The sequence below is a fragment of the Anabrus simplex genome, chromosome 7 (assembly GCF_040414725.1).
Source record: "Anabrus simplex isolate iqAnaSimp1 chromosome 7, ASM4041472v1, whole genome shotgun sequence".
Classification (NCBI taxonomy): domain Eukaryota; kingdom Metazoa; phylum Arthropoda; class Insecta; order Orthoptera; family Tettigoniidae; genus Anabrus; species Anabrus simplex.
In genome coordinates, this window is record NC_090271.1 from 213,147,992 (window position 1) to 213,165,947 (window position 17,956).

Below are 17,956 nucleotides of genomic sequence, written 5' to 3' on the forward strand. Positions count from 1 at the left end.
TCTCCCAACAGGCTCTACGAGGTGTACAGATGCTTCCGTGGACAGCGTACTCTCCGGATCTCTCACCAATCGAACACGTGTGGGATCTCATTGGACGCCGTTTGCAAACTCTGCCCCAGCCTCGTACGGACGACCAACTGTGGCAAATGGTTGACAGAGAATGGAGAACCATCCCTCAGGACACCATCCGCACTCTTATTGACTCTGTACCTCGACGTGTTTCTGCGTGCATCGCCGCTCGCGGTGGTCCTACATCCTACTGAGTCGATGCCGTGAGCATTGTGTAACCTGCATATCGGTTTGAAATAAACATCAATTATTCGTCCGTGCCGTCTCTGTTTTTTCCCCAACTTTCATCCCTTTCGAACCACTCCTTCTTGGTGTTGCATTTGCTCTGTCAGTCAGTGTATATGTACAGGATAAAATACAATATATAAAAAAACATTTCGTGCACATGAACATTCGTATCTTGCTTGTTGGTCAATTCATCAACTCTCGTATTTAAGTCCCATTTACATTTGTACACTCAGCTGCTGTTCTTGGAGTTTAAAAGATGTGGTTGTAAAATTGCTTGATGAATTGACCAACAAGCAAGATACGAATGTTCATGTGCACAAAATGTTTTTTATATATTGTATTTTATCCTGTACATATATATATATTAGTTTACGTGAAGATATGTTTTATACACTAATTTTAGGACCTCAACATAATATTTTAGACATACAGTTGCAATATTGTACATACTGACATATATGCCAATTCACGATAGACATGCCCCATTTGTATGTGACTAAATGCACATCACATAACATTCCTTTGACAATGCAATTTAATCAAAGCTTCATCATATAAATATGTATTCATAGTTCAGCTGAAGATGATCTTGTATATGGGGTCGAAACCGGTCCTGTAGCTTAATATAAGCAATAAAAAAACAAGTATTGATTGGTGGAAATTCTTTCCTATTTTTAATTGTGTAATTCGTCAATACGGAAATGAAGATTATAGATTACGATAAAAACTATCCAACAGGGAAAAGGAAACATTAGATACTTTTTTTCTGACATGAAGGCATTTTACGTCGTGCATCCACGGGAACAGTGTAAACTGTATCTACCATTTCTCAAGATAAGAGGAAATTATTAAAAGGGTAAAACTTCCATACTCGGTGTGCAAAAGTGAGGTTAGAGATCCAACATGGCGCGGCTCGGGTTACGTCACGTAACATTTGGCAGGCTTGCCAACTTATGCATTCTTAGCGACAAGACCAATGGGCTGGATGGGTTAGGTCCAGCTAGTGACTAGACCATTAGTCTGAAGGGCAAGCAAAGGGGGTATGGGGGCCTAAGCCACCAGGTTAGAGCCACGAAGCAGCCCGTATGTCTCTAGTATCCCGCGTGACACCACCATTAGTCTGGATAGGTTAGGGTAGGTTAGTGACAAAACAATTGGTCTGGATAGGTTAGAGTAGGTTAGTGACCAAACCATTGGTCTGGATATGGTTCTCTTACATTTAGCGAATATGGCAGCCCTGTACTTGCACACGATGTGAGCTCTATCGGATACAATACGAAGCTTGTCCGGCAAATAGGAACACATCGCGAACATTGACCAGCCAATAGGAACACAGTACATGGTCTCATTCACCTGATTTACACAGTCTCGCTTTTAATTCCGCTATATAAGTAAGAATATTTCTTGGGGCGGGGGTGTCGGTAGATACAGAGTGGGTCTTGGACCTTAAGTGGCCACGGCTGGTCCGTGGTCCAACAGCTCTGCCCTCTGACCAGCCAACTGAGCAGAGGAGGGGTGGCCACGGCTCTACCGTGGTTCTACGCCTCTGCATTCGGGAGCCAGGACAGGGCTGGACTTCACGACTGGCCCCAACCGTCGGCTGTCCTGAGAATGTTATTCCGTGGTTTTCCATTCTCCTGCACTAAGGCGAATGCTGGAACAGTTCCTAGTATAGACTATGACCGCCAAACCCCTAACCTTTCCCTTCTGGGGAGGAATGAAAGGATTTTAGTAGTAGTAGTAGTAGTAGTAGTAGTAGTAGTAGTAGTAGTAGTAGTAGTAGTAGTAGTAGGGGCAGGATGATGGGTTTCTAGCAAGCATAAAGGAAGGATCTCTCCTTTGTGCTACTTAAGGTATCGTTGCACATCATTTGTATGTGATTTTTATCATCCCTAAGTCTGTCTGCACACCGGGTACAGAAGCGGCACCATTAAAAGGTGTGAAAAAAACAGAACAAGTATGAAAAACTTTTCAGCTGGGGCACTGAATGGTGTGAAAAACACCAAACAACAAATATGAAAACATATGCACGGGGGCAAAAATATATCCAAGTATTACTGCAGATCACACTCTTTCTAAAACAAATGTTTGGAGAAAACTTTTATTTTGGAGCAGTGGGTTATAAAACATTATTTTCTGGTCACACTCTTAGACAATGAATTGGAGGTTACACTCGGCCGTGTGCCACTGCAACAGAATGACTTTGGCCACCATTCTGAAAAACTTCGACCAAGTCGAAACTCAAAGGTGCGAGTTCAACATTCGCGACCTCTGCATACTTAAAGATGCCGATGCCATTCCACTTTCTGAAAGATTTTTAATGTTGTCTTCATTAGAAAGGAATTTCACTTTTTCGATATCCACACCTAGGCTATTACAAGACAAATATGCACCACGCTGGTCAATTTCACACAATTATGTTCATAATCCAGATATAGGCTACCATATCACGTGAAAAAACTTCACTGTACCATTTAACACAAAGTAAATTTTGAACTTCTGAATGGAATACAAGCACAAATAAGCTCACTTTTTCCGTTATGACGCACCTGTGGCAACGGCTCTTACCCGAGTTGTAAATCATGTTCCTTTCACAAGGGCAGGGCTAGGAAAAATGTGATCGTACTAAGCGGTAAAAGCGAAAATTCGCGACGCGATTTAATTCTATCAGAATTGGGACTTCGAATTTACGACGTGCTAAGCGGAAAAAACGTGTTAATGAGGAATGCGTTAATGAGGAATGCACTAATGAGATTTCATTGTATTGGAACCCATGCAGAGTCCTTGTTCAGATGGAGCAAAGTTTCATTACCCCCCAATGACTTTGGTGCTCCTTCATAGTCTATACAGCACATCACATTCAAATGCAGACTGTGGGCCTGCGAAGGTGATCCATTGGACTTTGTTCAGGCCACACTTTCTGTGGCACAGTAACTGGATAGTTTGGATTTAAGACCACAGATATGTTATTTCTTGTTATGTATATATATATTGTATATAGTACTTTTCATCATCTTTCAATCTGATGTAAATACTTCAGTTGTGCATGTAAAAGTCATACGATATAATGAATGAATGAATGAATGAATGAATGAATAAATAAATAAATAAATAAATAAATAAATAAATAAATAAATAAATAAATAAATAAATAAATAAATAAATAAATAAATAAATAAATAAATAAATAATGTAAAATAACATTGTTTTTCCAATAATCTTGAACTTTAAGTTTGCAACTCTGATAATTTTGTATATCAGCTAATACCTTAGGAATGTACAAATTTATTATAAAGTTGTAAAATATATTGTATTATCATGAATTTTATGTGGTATCAGTTACATAAGCCCCATCTCTGAGACCAATTGTACTGTTCAAGTAGAGGGTTAATGTGTTGCTTTTACAATCTATTACTTCTATCTCTAATCTGTTCCAGATTATTACAGATGCTAATACTCACAATAAGATGCAGAAGATATAGGATTCATATTTGTAAAGCATAAGGTGATTTGTATTATGTAGTGGTTACTGGCAAGGAATGCACCTTTATATATGAAATGTGTCCACAACCATATAATTTGATGTATAGAATTTCACTGAATCATATTTCAGAATGAATACTTTCTAGTCTGCAATCCAGGGTAATTGAAAAACGAATTCCTGTAAAGACAACAATCTGTACGTCATCACAAACAGATCTCCAGAAATATCTTAAAATCATCTTAAAATATTCTGGGTTTATGAAATGAAAAATTACTTTCAAGTTCAGGAATTTCAGGATAAAAGCCATGATATAAGCAAACCTAAAAGAGTATTAAGAATTCAATTATTCCAAGGTACTATATTTAAAAAAAGCAATATCATGAAACAGTCATGTTTCCAGATATTTGTAGAACATAACATTAAAAGAGAAGTCTTGGCTCCAGCACCATTAGAATCAAATGCTTCAATGCAATTAACCTAAAAAGCAATATACAATATGACATTTGTGCTTTCTGAATCAACAATTACTTGTTTGCAGTCCAGCATTATCTTGTGCATGACATAACTTGCATTTCTGATGACACTGCACTATTTTATGTAGGAATACATAATATACTAAATGTAACTTCAAATGTTCTGGCACCACTTCTGATATTAAGACTCAAGCCTGCACCATACAATCATAATGTTGTTTCTTTGTAAATCACAACACACATCCTTTCCAGATTTGACTATAAGCACAGTAATTCACAGCCTATTACTTTTCATATGCTGATGTTGCTTTCTTTGGCTTAAAATTCATTTGGTTATGAATTTAGATTGTGTTTAAGTCCACTAAGAGATGAACAGATTTCCAACAGATGTCACATCCAGTAATAGTAATGCTACACAAGAAAGGGTACTAAAACTCAGTTGCAGAACATGTCCACACTTAAATGCCACCCTTATATCAAAATTATTCTAAAGAATATCAAAATCTTTAAATTTATATAAAATTTAGTAAAAATGATTGACGCAGCTCCTCTTACATACATATACAACCTAATAACACACATTATTTTAGCTTCCACTGGACATACCAGCAACATTTGACATTTCCATTTGGCGCATTGCTTTCTGATGTTCCTGCTGTTGCTGTTTGATAAATGCACTGAGTCTATCCAAAAGAAATTGTTTGTCATGACCTTCTAGAACTAACTGATTTTTCAATACTTGGACCATCTGTTTGTTTGCAGCAGATACAGCAGAGAAATAGTAAAGACAAAGAACAAGAGTAATAAATGCAGGAACAGCAAAACCTGCTGTTGAAAAGAAATTCAAGACTGTCTGAATCCAAGGTGGAAATTTATTGAAAGTCGTCACAACCAACTGCCAAACTGTACTCTGACCTACAAATGGGCCACAACAGCTGGAGGGTCTGCTTTCGGCAATGGAATATGCCACTGGTATGAAAGCTAAGAGAAACGAAAATAATAGCACAGCCATAAAGAGGGAATTTGACTTAGATGCTCGATATACGGTGGATGACGGTGTACTATTCACTAAGCATGCAAATTTTTTTATATAAAACAGTAAAAAATATTCAATTGTGGCCATGGCAGGCAAGATAGGGGCATAAAAACTACCAACCCAGCACAGTGTTTGACTATACACTATATCAAGTACATGTTTTGGCAATTCAAATTCTTGCTCTCCAATGAACTTAGCAACCTTACTTTTAGAGTGTCGTGCAATCAACATACGAGGAAAATTAACTATAAAAGTAACGAAAATATGAGTTACAAAATCTAATATTACTAATTTATATATCTGCTGGCCTACATATATTTCCCAACAACTATCTGGCTGAGAATCTAAAAAAACCTTGGAATAAAAGGACTGTAGAAGAACTACAAGAGATGCCAAACGAAGTAAGACAGTCCTCAATAAGGTGATCCTGACAACAAATAAGGGAGTATAATGTTCATATGTTACTAAATGGGAGAATAAATTTGGGACAAGCAGGTTTAAACCCACTATAGAAATAGATGGAAGATACTCAAGCAAAAGAGTATTCAAATCATTGGAAGAGTATGTTTCTTCAGGACTTCTTTTTCCAAGTTTACTATTAGAAAAGTCTAGAGCTTTATATATAGCAAAACCAGCTCCAGCCAATACTAATATCACAATAACATTAATCACACAACGCACTAAGATCAACTTCATCTTCTCTTCTCTTGACCGACTTTGCCTTTCATCTTTCAGCCTCTCTGCTTCCAGGCAGCCTTTAATTTCATTGTACAATGCTTTGTGCTTGACTAAGGCTGACTTCTCATTATGGATGCAGTAATCCCAACCTCCAAATACTAGATTACAGAACTGATAAAACTGACCTTCACCTTCTACTAAACGATCTTTGAAGCCTTGAGCTGCAGACTTAACTATTGCAATCAAACTGATCAAAAAGTAGACTAGAGCAACAATAACATAAGCAACAGGCAGATCATAATAAATACTAGAATCAGTGTCAACTCCAAAAATCTTCCTTGGATAAACACCATAAAACAGAAGTGTGTTTTCCATCCATCCTGTACCTTGAATTATGTCCAAAACAAAGCTGTTGTTTTTGCCAATTCCACTGCCGCACGTGTTTGAACTGTCATTAAGATTAGTTGTATTGCCAACACTGCACTCTAATGAATCTGTACAATCTAGTAATACTGCCGGAAGAATAATGAACAGGAAAATAAAAGCAAATATGGCAAGATTCAGAAACATGAGCCATTTAAGAAATAAGAAATAGGCAACCACTCCAGTACCAAAATTTCCTTCAATCATCTTCAAGCTATGTCTCCACAGTTCCAACTTGGAATAGGTTTCTTTCCATCTACTCTTGAACTGCTGCCAAAATTTCCGTCTCTGCCACTTGAACTGTTCAAATCCTTGGAGTCTGAGTTTTGTAGCACTCTGAAAAATAGAAATATTAAATATCAATATATTGAACAGTATGATGTTTTAAAATCTTTAATCATAATTTAATTGCAAAGCAATACAATAAAACACAAAAACACTCCAACAATTCTGGTCTTATTTTTTGAGCTCTGAAAAGAGAATAAAAGACATATAAAGCAAGTGGAACTAAATCATATCTTTGGTTACACAAGTATCTTATGATTGAGAATATCGTTCTCAGTACAGTTCATAATAAATGCAGCAAACAAACTCTTCAATATGCAATGATGGCAGTTTCCTGCTGTTTACGCTTAAGAAGAAGACAGATTAAAATCTGCATGCATAGCTAATACGGTCTGCCTGGTTCCAACCACTCATAGATGAAGTAGTTTTACATTTATCTACAGGTAGAGGCTACAGCAATTTGTAGCTTTCACTGACTTCTGCCTCATTATAACTGTAATAATCTAGAAGCTGTTGAAATGTGTATGGTGCTAAGTAAAGGTATTAAGGGTGTGGCCACAGAAAAAATATGTTATTTTCCCTATTTTATGGGTAAGGATAGGACTAGGACTGAGAAACAAGCAACTATGGATTTACTTTTTTACTTGGGAGTAGATTTTTAAAATATTCCTTACATCTATCCAGCAATTCTCTAGAATCAACAATGAATTCAACCAATTTATCCAAACTGCAATGAATTTCTCTTTTTTGTGTCGTAAGATTCTGTGGACTACACAAAAGAGTGACTGAATGGGTGGCTAAATTTCTAGAAAACAGAACTCCGAGAATTAAGAGTAGGTGAAGCATTATCTGATCATATGGTTATGATGGTATTAAGAAGCTATAGTAATGATGTAAAAGACAAGGCATATATATCACTGGTAAGACCACAATTTAGAGTATGGTTCCAATATATGGAACCCTCATAAGGATTACTTGATTTGCAAACTGGAAAAATCCAAAGAAAAACAGTTTGATTTGTTCTGAGTGATTTCTGACAGAAAAGTAGTGTTACGAACATTTTGAAAACTTTGGGGTAGGACGACTTGGGAGTAAGCAGTGCTCGCTCGACTAAGCAGTATGTACTGTAAAAATAAAAGACTTGCGGATTTCCACCTTTTCAATACAATTCTAATCACACTTAGTAATTAAATGACATAATCAAAAAAATTCACAGTACATGTTTTATCTCATGAGAGATATCTTCAGCTGCTTGTTAAGAGCTTAGATTAAAATGGATATAGATAGACAACACAAGTCAAAAACATCTAAGATTCCTAAAACTTAACAAGCATGCACTGAATACACTAGAATCAAATTGGTGCTTAGAACTAACTAATGATCACAGTCTTGAGGACAAAACAAAAACAAAACAAAAAAACAACAAAAAAAAGCATCATTCATTTCTTCATGTTCGATTTAAAAAATACTACACTTTAAAATACTTTTAAAATCTGTCAAAGTAGAACTGTCCTTATAAAATACAGTATGTGCCAAAATATACAGTACTGGAAATTATGTTACTCTTATTGTCATTACCTTTCTCGAACTCTGGTATCTATAGGCTTAAATGCACCCATTGTGGTTTTTCTTATATCAGACAGACCAGACGTAGCTTTTTGACCAGATACCTTGAACACTACAATGCTTCGAAACATAAAAAGTATTCTGCCATGAGCACCCATATGGAAGAAACTGGCCACAGTTTTACGACAATTGAAAAAGACCTTCAAATCTTGAAATATGTCAATAAAAGTAAACTTATGACAGAGTTTGAGAACATTTATATATTTTTAGACCAGTATTTTAATAGAAATCAAAATTCAAATGATACTTCAGAAATTAAAAGTCCAATAATCGAAAAAATTCCAGAACTACTTTCTCTTTTCAATATAAATAATCATAACTTTATGAGAATTTTTAATTATACAACCGCTAATAATATTTCCTCTGTAACAACAGCTACTGCTCTACCGCCCCTTCATGCAACACCCCCTCCATGAACATTCGACCCGCCCAAAGAATCGGTCGCCCCTCCACCTCACATGACTCACTCCCCGCCTCTACATATACATACATATAACACTAGAAGTAGCAATAAAGCTACTCGCCAGTTCACTTCACGCAGCTAACACTAGCGGACACCTCACACTAGTCCCAAGGGTAAGCCTCCTCTTTCAAATTTTTTCTTTTCTCCATTTTCCGTTATAATTTCATTTTCCTCCCTTTTCTTTCATTCCAGATTTCAAACTCCAATTGTGCCATAATCTGCTTCATTCATCTACGGATTGCCTGAACTCTCGCTTATTCAAGATCACAGTTACTCCTTAATGAGTTCATCATTGATGTTCTACATTGTATACGTTTTTAATTTTATGCTAGCGCGTGAATGTGGACTAGTTCAACTTGTAATTCCTTCTGGCATTGTGATTCTCTCCCCTACAGAATTTGCAATTACCGGTGATCATGTCATATCATTCTTGGTTACGTCGTCATGCGCCTTTTGACTGGTTCTATTTGACTCGTACTGTTCAATTAACTCTAATTCAACTTTTGTTTTCGCACAATTGTAAGAACTCCAACGTCAATAATTAATCCACGCTTCACACATTGACGTATATTTTAATTGTCTACAATATCTATTTTTGTTTTTCACTTTAACAACCCCATGATTGTTTTTAACTCTACAGACTGCCATCGTTCAATGTATTTCACCATAAATTCTTGCTGTTGATCTGTACATACTGTTACTAATTAAGTCTTATGTTATCATATTACTTTTTATTACGACATTGTTATTCTTTTAACAATTTTAATCACTTAAGTTCAGGGCCCTGACCTTAGTCTTTGTACTAACGGCTGATGATGTTCGCAATGCCGAACGAAACATGTTCCGTTATTTAAGCCATTTTTTAAGACATCTCATGATTATTTTATAATTCAATGAGTGTATTATATTGTATTGAGTAGGTGGTTGTTAATAAAAGAATTTTATAATTTCATTAATTACCTTTCTTATCGAGATGATGGTGTAAATGTTCAAAATGTGCTCCATTGTGCTGTAGGCAGTGTTCATAACGATCACGCAGATTTTCCAACATATTCTGGAACATAGGTTGCTGCAGAGTCCCAAAGAACGAGACGATCTTCTGACGTAATGCAGGTACAGTTTTGGGTGGATCTGGACAGTTGAAAATTTGCTCCTTTAACATTCCCCACACGTAAGCATCAGGTGGTGTGAGATTGGGGGAATGTGATGGGTAGGGGAACTCAGCCCCGTGGGAAATTAATCGTCCTGGAAAAGTTTCTTGCAGCATAGCCATAGTCTGTCGAGCGGTGTGGCAGGTCGCCCCATCTTGTTGGAACCACTGTCTATTCATCTGCATGTTCCTGGCACGACAAAACCTTCTTAGATCCTGAATAAATGGCCTGGTCACCATGTTCCTATAGCGTTCCTGGTTAACAGTACAAGGTGCACCATCATCATTCTCTATGAAATACGGACCTAGCACACCGTTTCCTGACACTGCACACTAAATTGTCACATGCATACTATTTAGCGGTTTCTGGACTATAGTGTCTGGCCTCTCGAAACCAAGAAAGCGAGTTGTTGGGCGATTGATAAAACCGTCCAAGTGAATGCGACTTTCGTCGGAGAACCACATGTTGAACAAGAAATGTGGATCCTTGTACACCATGGCCAAAAATCGTGCACAATATTCCACCCTGACATGCCTATCATGCTCCTTCAACTGTTGCCCAACCTGTATTCGGTACGAAAATCCACCTACGTCTTTAAACAATCGTCGAAGTGACGTACGGCTGATGTTTAATTTCAGGGCTGTTCGCCGAAGAATTTGCTTTGTAGACTGCAACACCTGATTGAGGACACGTCCATTATTTTCATTTGTGGATACAGTTACTGGCCTACCAGACCTTCCCTTGCGTTGACACAATACACTACCCATACAACGAAATTTTTTAGCAGTAGATAGCATAACTGTGTTGCTAGGTGTTAGCTTATTGAAGTGTTCACGATATTGTTCCGCCACTAACTTTAAACTCGGCCCACCTTGATAACTGTTTCCGTATAAGCGAAAATAATACTCCACTATAAACACCTTTTCCTCCATCACGAGACCCATTGTCACTTCCAATCACAGAGCACAATGTTCTTTACACAACTAACAATTCATCATGGCGATGTAATAACACGCCGACGCTGAGGCATGCACGTGCCCATGCGCACTGCGCGAAAATGAGTACTGTATATTTTGGTGCATACCGTAGTTATTTATATGAACCCATTATCCATAATACTCTTGCAGACAATACAAACATGCTGATAGAGATGACAATCTTAAATGAAGCAGTATGTTCTGAAGTGTCAATGGAAAGATGGCGTAGAATAACATCAGTAGATAATTAAGGTTCTGTGGCGTTTCTAAAAGTAGGAAAGATCACAATATGAGGCTAATGTTGGAATTCATGAGAACAAATTTCTCAAGGGAGATGTTAGAAATGACTAGGTTAACAATTGATAGGAAATCTGCCATCTAGACGACTGTCCTAAATGGAGATCAGTGGAGAAGACAGTTTGATTGATTGTTGATCACACTTCAGGAAGGTTTCCCTGTAGCCTGATATAGCTTTTCCAAGTCTTCCAATGGTCTCCTTTTGACCTACAATTATTTATTTAATTCTATGCAGAGGTATTTATAACACACCTTCTTTTATGTTTACAAGTTGCTTTGCCTGTACCATTCCCCCAAGATGTGAATATCTTTATACACTGTTGTTACAAGACATTCCACTGTCATTTCTATTACAGGATCCCTGTATGCTATTTTCCAAATTCTATATTTGCTTACTACAGTATCAACTTTTTGAAACTTTTGACTAATCATATGATCTGCAAACAGATTTCACTTTTTGTGCCATAGAACTAGCAATACCTGATTCACTTCAAAATATAAAGTTATCTGTACCATAAAAAATTCCCAGGAATAAACATGCAATCTTTACAAATTTTGGACCGAGTGGCACAGACAGCTGAGGTGCAGGCCTTCTGACCCCAACTTGGCACGTTTAATCCTGGCTCAGTCCGGTGGTATTTGAAGGTACTTAAATACATCACCCTCGTGTCGGTAGATTTACTGGCACGTAATAGAACTCCTGTGGGACACAACTCCGTCACCTCAGCACCTCCAAAAAAGCATAAAAAAGTAGTTAGTGGGACGTAAAACCAATAACATTATTATTATTATTATTATTATTATTATTATTATTATTATTATTATTATTATTATTATTATTATTATTACTATTATTTACAAATTTTCTGAATTCAAAGTCAGTTATGATATAATATTACCTACCCATCTGAAGCACTGAATAGTCTTATGCTTTAACGCTAGAATGACTACGCTTCTTTTCAGTCTAATCAAACCAGAGCACATCCATTGGACCCTTGTATCATCATGGTATTTTCAGGAGTATCTCACAGCACGTTTTCGATAGCTTTGACTACTAGGACACATATCTGATGAACCAACCTTACCACCACCACCACACCCATAACAAGAACAAGGTAATATATATTCCATTTAAATATAATGCTTCTAATGAAAAAGTGGTCAATTTTAACCATGATCTCCACTTAGCACTTCTACTGCATTTTATTTTAAACTCCCACGTATTATCTCCAACATCAAGACCAATGTTTCTTGGGACTGTTAATCTAACTATAATTACATCTCCAACAAATTATTGAATGTTCAATGAACAATAGTATTCTTTGAATACAGTGCACATTTATATCATTTTTCTTTTATATCTCCTTAATGTATATCTTTAACCTTTTCACTGCTGAGTTTTGATGACCAGCCGAACCCTCTGGGCTGGGTTTTTTTTAAATGGAAAAAGCACTTTTAGAGAAAAATTATTACTGATACTATTTGTACCGGGCGGTACACCTCCACTCCGCTAAGTTAAAATGTGCGCCAGTTGAAACTCCTCTGCTGGAGGAAGTCTGAACTTTATCTACGCTATTAATTCTCTACTTTCTCAGAAGATGTCACCACGTGGAAAATTTTGAGTTTTTGAACTGTGTCATTTTTGATGTGGTTTTGTTTCGCTTGAAGTAAGAAGTGTGAACTTTCTCTTCTAGAGGACACTACTGAAGATCAACAATAGTGCAACCTAGTGCGGAGTCAAAGAACTATTTTGTTGGAGAAATTTTTATTTCAAATGTTTGTTCTTTGCTAAATTTCTTTCAGTCATTGGTTAAGTTGGCAATATTAACCCCTTCTTTCCCCTTGTTTTAAATCTAGCCTATCCCGAATTTCTTGAATTAATTTTCCACCAATTATGTGTTTCTTCTTAGTATTGTGTAGGGGGTTTATTGATCTACCAATAAAATCATCGCGGGAGGGTGTTTTCATTCCCCTAACGCCTAGAACCTTCTGCGAGAGTATTTAAACTGCTGATTTTAGGGTCTCCGGGCCACTTCTGTTCCATCTTTCAGTGTATAAAGTACATAGCAGGAGGCGGGAAGCGCCTCTTTCCTCGGCAGCGGTCATCAATAAGGTAATGGCCGATTAATAAATTCTTTCTTTGCTAGCTCAGCAGTTTAACTCTCGGGGCGGGTGCGAAGCGTTCCTCCATGTAACCTTTTCCTAAAATGTAACGATCTTTTCTTCTATTCTCTTTTAAGCTGCATATTGGGATAGAGAGTGCTAACCCTCTCGAGCTCCCACTCACATTGTCTTGAGGTGAACTTATTTTCTCAACCTATTCTTCGTTAAGGTAAAACAAATTGCTCTTTTCTAAAGTCACCTCGGTAGTATGGGATTAGCCCTTGCATTAGTGGCCTAGAGCCAGATTAGGGTTTTAAAAACAAGTGTATTAGGAGTGCAAGATCGCCTCCTCTCAAATTGTTATTTTAGAGGTCATGTAATTGCCCATTTTTATTTAATAGACCTCAGTAGGTTGGGTATTTTACCCCTGTGTCTATGTCCAGTGAGGACAACTTTAAGGTGGAGTTTGGTGTGGCCTGGGAGAGGCTTAAATTTTGAGAGCGAGTGGCTCTTTTGAAAATTGAGTGTTGTATGCCTCGTGGAGGCTTTTCTGTGTAATTTGGAGCAAGGCCTCCTAGGTATGAATGGGGTTTTCTGCCCCTCTGTTAAAACTCGTGTTTGGGGTAAAACTGAGCTGATTGCCCAAGCAGTGTAAAATCAGGGCGCGAAGCCCAATTCCTGTAAATATTGTAACTACCCTTTTTGATTTGCTACTTTGTACCTGCCATGCTTGTTATTTCTTTGTTTTTGAAAAGAAAATATAACCTTGTTAAATTTTAAATTAATTTTGCTTTCGTAGCTGGAGACCTATTCACACCCGCACCTTCTTTCACCTCTACCTACCACGGAAAACTCCCTAACACTATTAATGGAATGCATATTGTCCTCTCAGCCCTGCAGCCCAATATGGGGTCGGAAATGAAGTGAGATTATTTTAGAGCATATTTTTATGGCTGGATGCCCTTCCTGATGCAAACCTGAGTTGAGAAGATAATGAATACGAAATGAATGATGGTGAATAAATCTGAGTACGGAAGTGGAAGGAATCAGCTGTGGCTTATGAATAGGAACTGTCCCAGCATTTGCTTGAGAGTGCAAAAGGAAAACCATAAAAATTAAGTGGGTTCGAACTCACTCGCCTAACAAATGCAGAGCTTGGCTCCATAACCGTAGCAAGGCTACTCCGCTCATTGATATTATTACTGAAATATAATACAAAATTGTTGATTTAAGAACTGAAATCAAAATCATTAACATTTGGGGTAAAAGGAATTTATCTGAGGAGGGGGTGACAATTCCGCATGGGATTCATTATTACTACTTTGTCTCACACTTTCTTGATCGCCCCGTACATATTCTCCATCTTCATTATCAAAATATAGCTCTCCAGAATCACCATTTATGAGGAAACATTCAATTTCTTCATCACCAAGAGATGAATGTACACTTCACATATACTGCTACACATTAGCAGGAAAGATGTTCCACTCCAATGAAGCTGAAATAATACCATCAGATCGTTTTCAAAACACACAAAATGGAGTGCTATATCTGCCATACAGAACTTCTTTGAGCATTTACACGGAATTTCAAAGTATGACACTACTGTATCCCATTCATATATGAGATGGGGGACACGGAAAGAGCCTCCCCGAAGAGTGTATGATTTACATTCGGGCGTTCCCTGGGCAACGGTGAGGTGTTAACACCGGCTGATCTTTCCAATCCAGAAGTAACATCAACTATTATATAATGACATTCATAAGTCGGGAAAGGTTCTTTTCAGAACCGAAAATGACCATCATATCTATAAACATAGAAGGTATGTCAACTTGTAAACAACGGCTCTTACAAGAACTTTGCCAAACAACAAACTGTGATGTAATATGTGTACAAGAAACTCACAGGGATGTACACCAACCACGTCCTAGAATACCAGGTATGAAATTGGCAGCAGAGAGACCGCATGGACGATATGGTAGTGCAGTCTTCGTCAAGCCAGATCTCCAAATTCTCTCCACATCAATTACAGAAGAAAATGATATAGAATTGATCGCAGTGGAATTGAGCAATTCGATTATAGTTTCCATCTATAAACCTCCTAATGTAACATTCTCATTCATGCCACCTAACAATCTCGATGATTGGAAGGTATCTTTCTTCATTGGTGACTTCAACAGCCACAGCAGTATTTGGGGTTACGAACAAGACAACGAGAGTGGTGAGAATGTTTTAGAATGGGCTGAGGAACACCATCTGTCTCTTATCCATGATAGCAAGCTCCCTTCTTCTTTTAACAGTGGTAGATGGAAGCGGGGTTATAATCCAGACTTAATATTTGTGAGCGAAAAGATAGCACATCAGTGTGTTAAATCTGTATGTGCTCCTATTCCAAATACACAGCATCGCCCAATAATGTGTCAACTGGTAGCTGCCATTAGACCTCAAGAGGTCTACTTTAAAAGGAGATATAATTTTAAGAAAGCTAACTGGGAAAGATTCACCAACTTACTGGACGAGAAGATCAAACCACTCAATCCAATTCCAGAAGCATATGAACAGTTTAATAATATCATCAGGGAGTGTTCTAGAGCTACAATCCCTAGAGGATGTAGAACAAACTACATACAAGGTCTAACTCAAGAAACCTCTGCCCTCTTAACAGAGTATCATAAACTTTTCGAAGAAAACCCTTTCAGCAATGACACCATCACAATGGGACAACAAGTAATCTCTTCTATTTCTGAAGTAAAACGGGCACAGTAGTTAAGGTTGATGGAAGAGATTGACATGGGTAGAAGTAGTCAAAAAGCTTGGCGATTACTTAGACGACTCAGTAGTGATCCTAATAAAACTTCAACACATTCCAGTGTCACAGCAAACCAAATAGCACATCAACTTCTACGAAATGGACAACCATCAAATCCATGTCGGCTTCAGAATAAAGGAATTGAGAGGGATTATGAGCAGGAGACAGATACACTCACTAAACCTTTTACTTTATCTGAGCTGAACAGAGCAATAAATCAGTGTAAGAATGGTAAGGCTGCTGGCCTAGATGAAATATGTGTTGAGCAAATTAAGCAATTTGGACCTGTTGCTAAACAATGGTTACTAGAACTGTACAACAATTGTATAAACACCTGCAAATTACCACGTGTGTGGAGGAAATCCAGAGTAATCGCAATTCTCAAACCAGGAAAAGACCCAAATGATCCAAAAAATTACAGACCTATCTCACTGTTGTGTCATCTGTACAAGATCTTAGAACGGATGATCCTGGAAAGACTTACTGTGATCATTGAACCACTTCTTATTCCAGAGCAAGCAGGATTCCGTAAAGGAAAAAGTTGTACTTCACAGGTCCTCCATCTGACACAGTATATCGAAGATGGATATGAAAATCATAAGATCACAGGGGTGGCTTTTATCGACTTATCTGTTGCATATGATACAGTTAATCATCGTATACTGTTGCGCAAATTATACAACCTGACAAAAGATTACAAGATGACTCAAGTAATTTGCAATCTTCTCCAAAATCGTAGGTTCTTCGTTGAATTTCAGGATCAGAAAAGTCGATGGAGGAAACAAAAGAATGGTCTGCCACAAGGCAGTGTTCTCGCCCCTATGCTCTTTAATATCTATACGAATGACCAACCTCTTCCAGTTGGCACCAGAAGCTTCATATATGCGGATGATCGAGCTATTGCTACTCAAGCAAACTGCTTTGAGGTTGTAGAAGAAAAGTTATCAGAGGCTCTTTCTGAACTATCCTACTACTACAGAGGAAATCAATTGAAGCCTAACCCATCTAAAACTCAGGTATGTGCCTTCCATTTAAAGAACAGACAGGCGTCAAGAAAATTGCAGGTAGTATGGGAAGATACTCAACCAGATCACTGCCCAACACCTAAATATCTAGGTGTAACACTGGATCGTGCTCTCACCTACAAACAACACTGCATGAACATCAAGCAGAAAGTGTTGGCTAGAAACAACATCCTTCGCAAGTTGCCTGGAACCAATTGGGGTACACATCCAAAGATGCTGAGAACTACAGCCCTGGCTCTGTGTTACTCCGCTGCAGAGTACGCTTGCCCTGTTTGGTACAGATCAAGTCATGCTAAACAAGTTGACATTTCTCTAAATGAAACATGTCGACTCATTACTGGCTGCTTGAGACCAACTCCACGAGATAGAATCTACTGTTTGGCTGGAATCGCCCCACCAGATATAAGAAGAGAAGTTGCATCCATGAATGAGAGAACTAAAGCACTTACCTCATGTGCACACCCATTGAATGGATATGAACCTGCCCACCGAAGATTGAGGTCTAGGAGGAGTTTCCTGAATACAACCGAAGATTTAAACGAATCTGCTCAATCCACAAGGTTGAGATTATGGAGAACTAGAAATCCTCAACTTGCTTATTGGATGCTACCAATTGAACATCTCCCCCCAGGACACGAGGAACATTGGTCTACGTGGAAATCGTTGAATAGGCTTCGCACTGGGGTTGGTAGATCAAGAACCAATATGGTAAAGTGGGGCTTTCCTGGCACATCCAGGCAATGCGAATGTGGTGAAGACCAAACCACAGCCCATTTCATGAACTGTAGTAAGTGTCCTTTAAGTTGCACAATAGAGGACTTGATGGCTG

General features: G+C 37.9%; 1 protein-coding gene across 3 annotated transcripts in view; it reads right to left on the reverse strand.

Moving 5' to 3' along the window:
* Positions 1-3,507: 3,507 nt before the first annotated feature.
* The window catches only part of LOC136877047 (transmembrane channel-like protein 7), a 69,638-nt gene continuing 55,189 nt past the window's right edge, over positions 3,508-17,956 (reverse strand). For all 3 annotated transcript variants that reach the window (XM_067150860.2, XM_067150861.2, XM_068228529.1), the window contains one exon: positions 3,508-6,727. In XM_067150860.2, the coding sequence (XP_067006961.1) occupies positions 4,841-6,727 (1,887 nt within the window). In that variant the 3' untranslated portion in view covers positions 3,508-4,840. The remainder of the gene's footprint in view (positions 6,728-17,956) is intronic.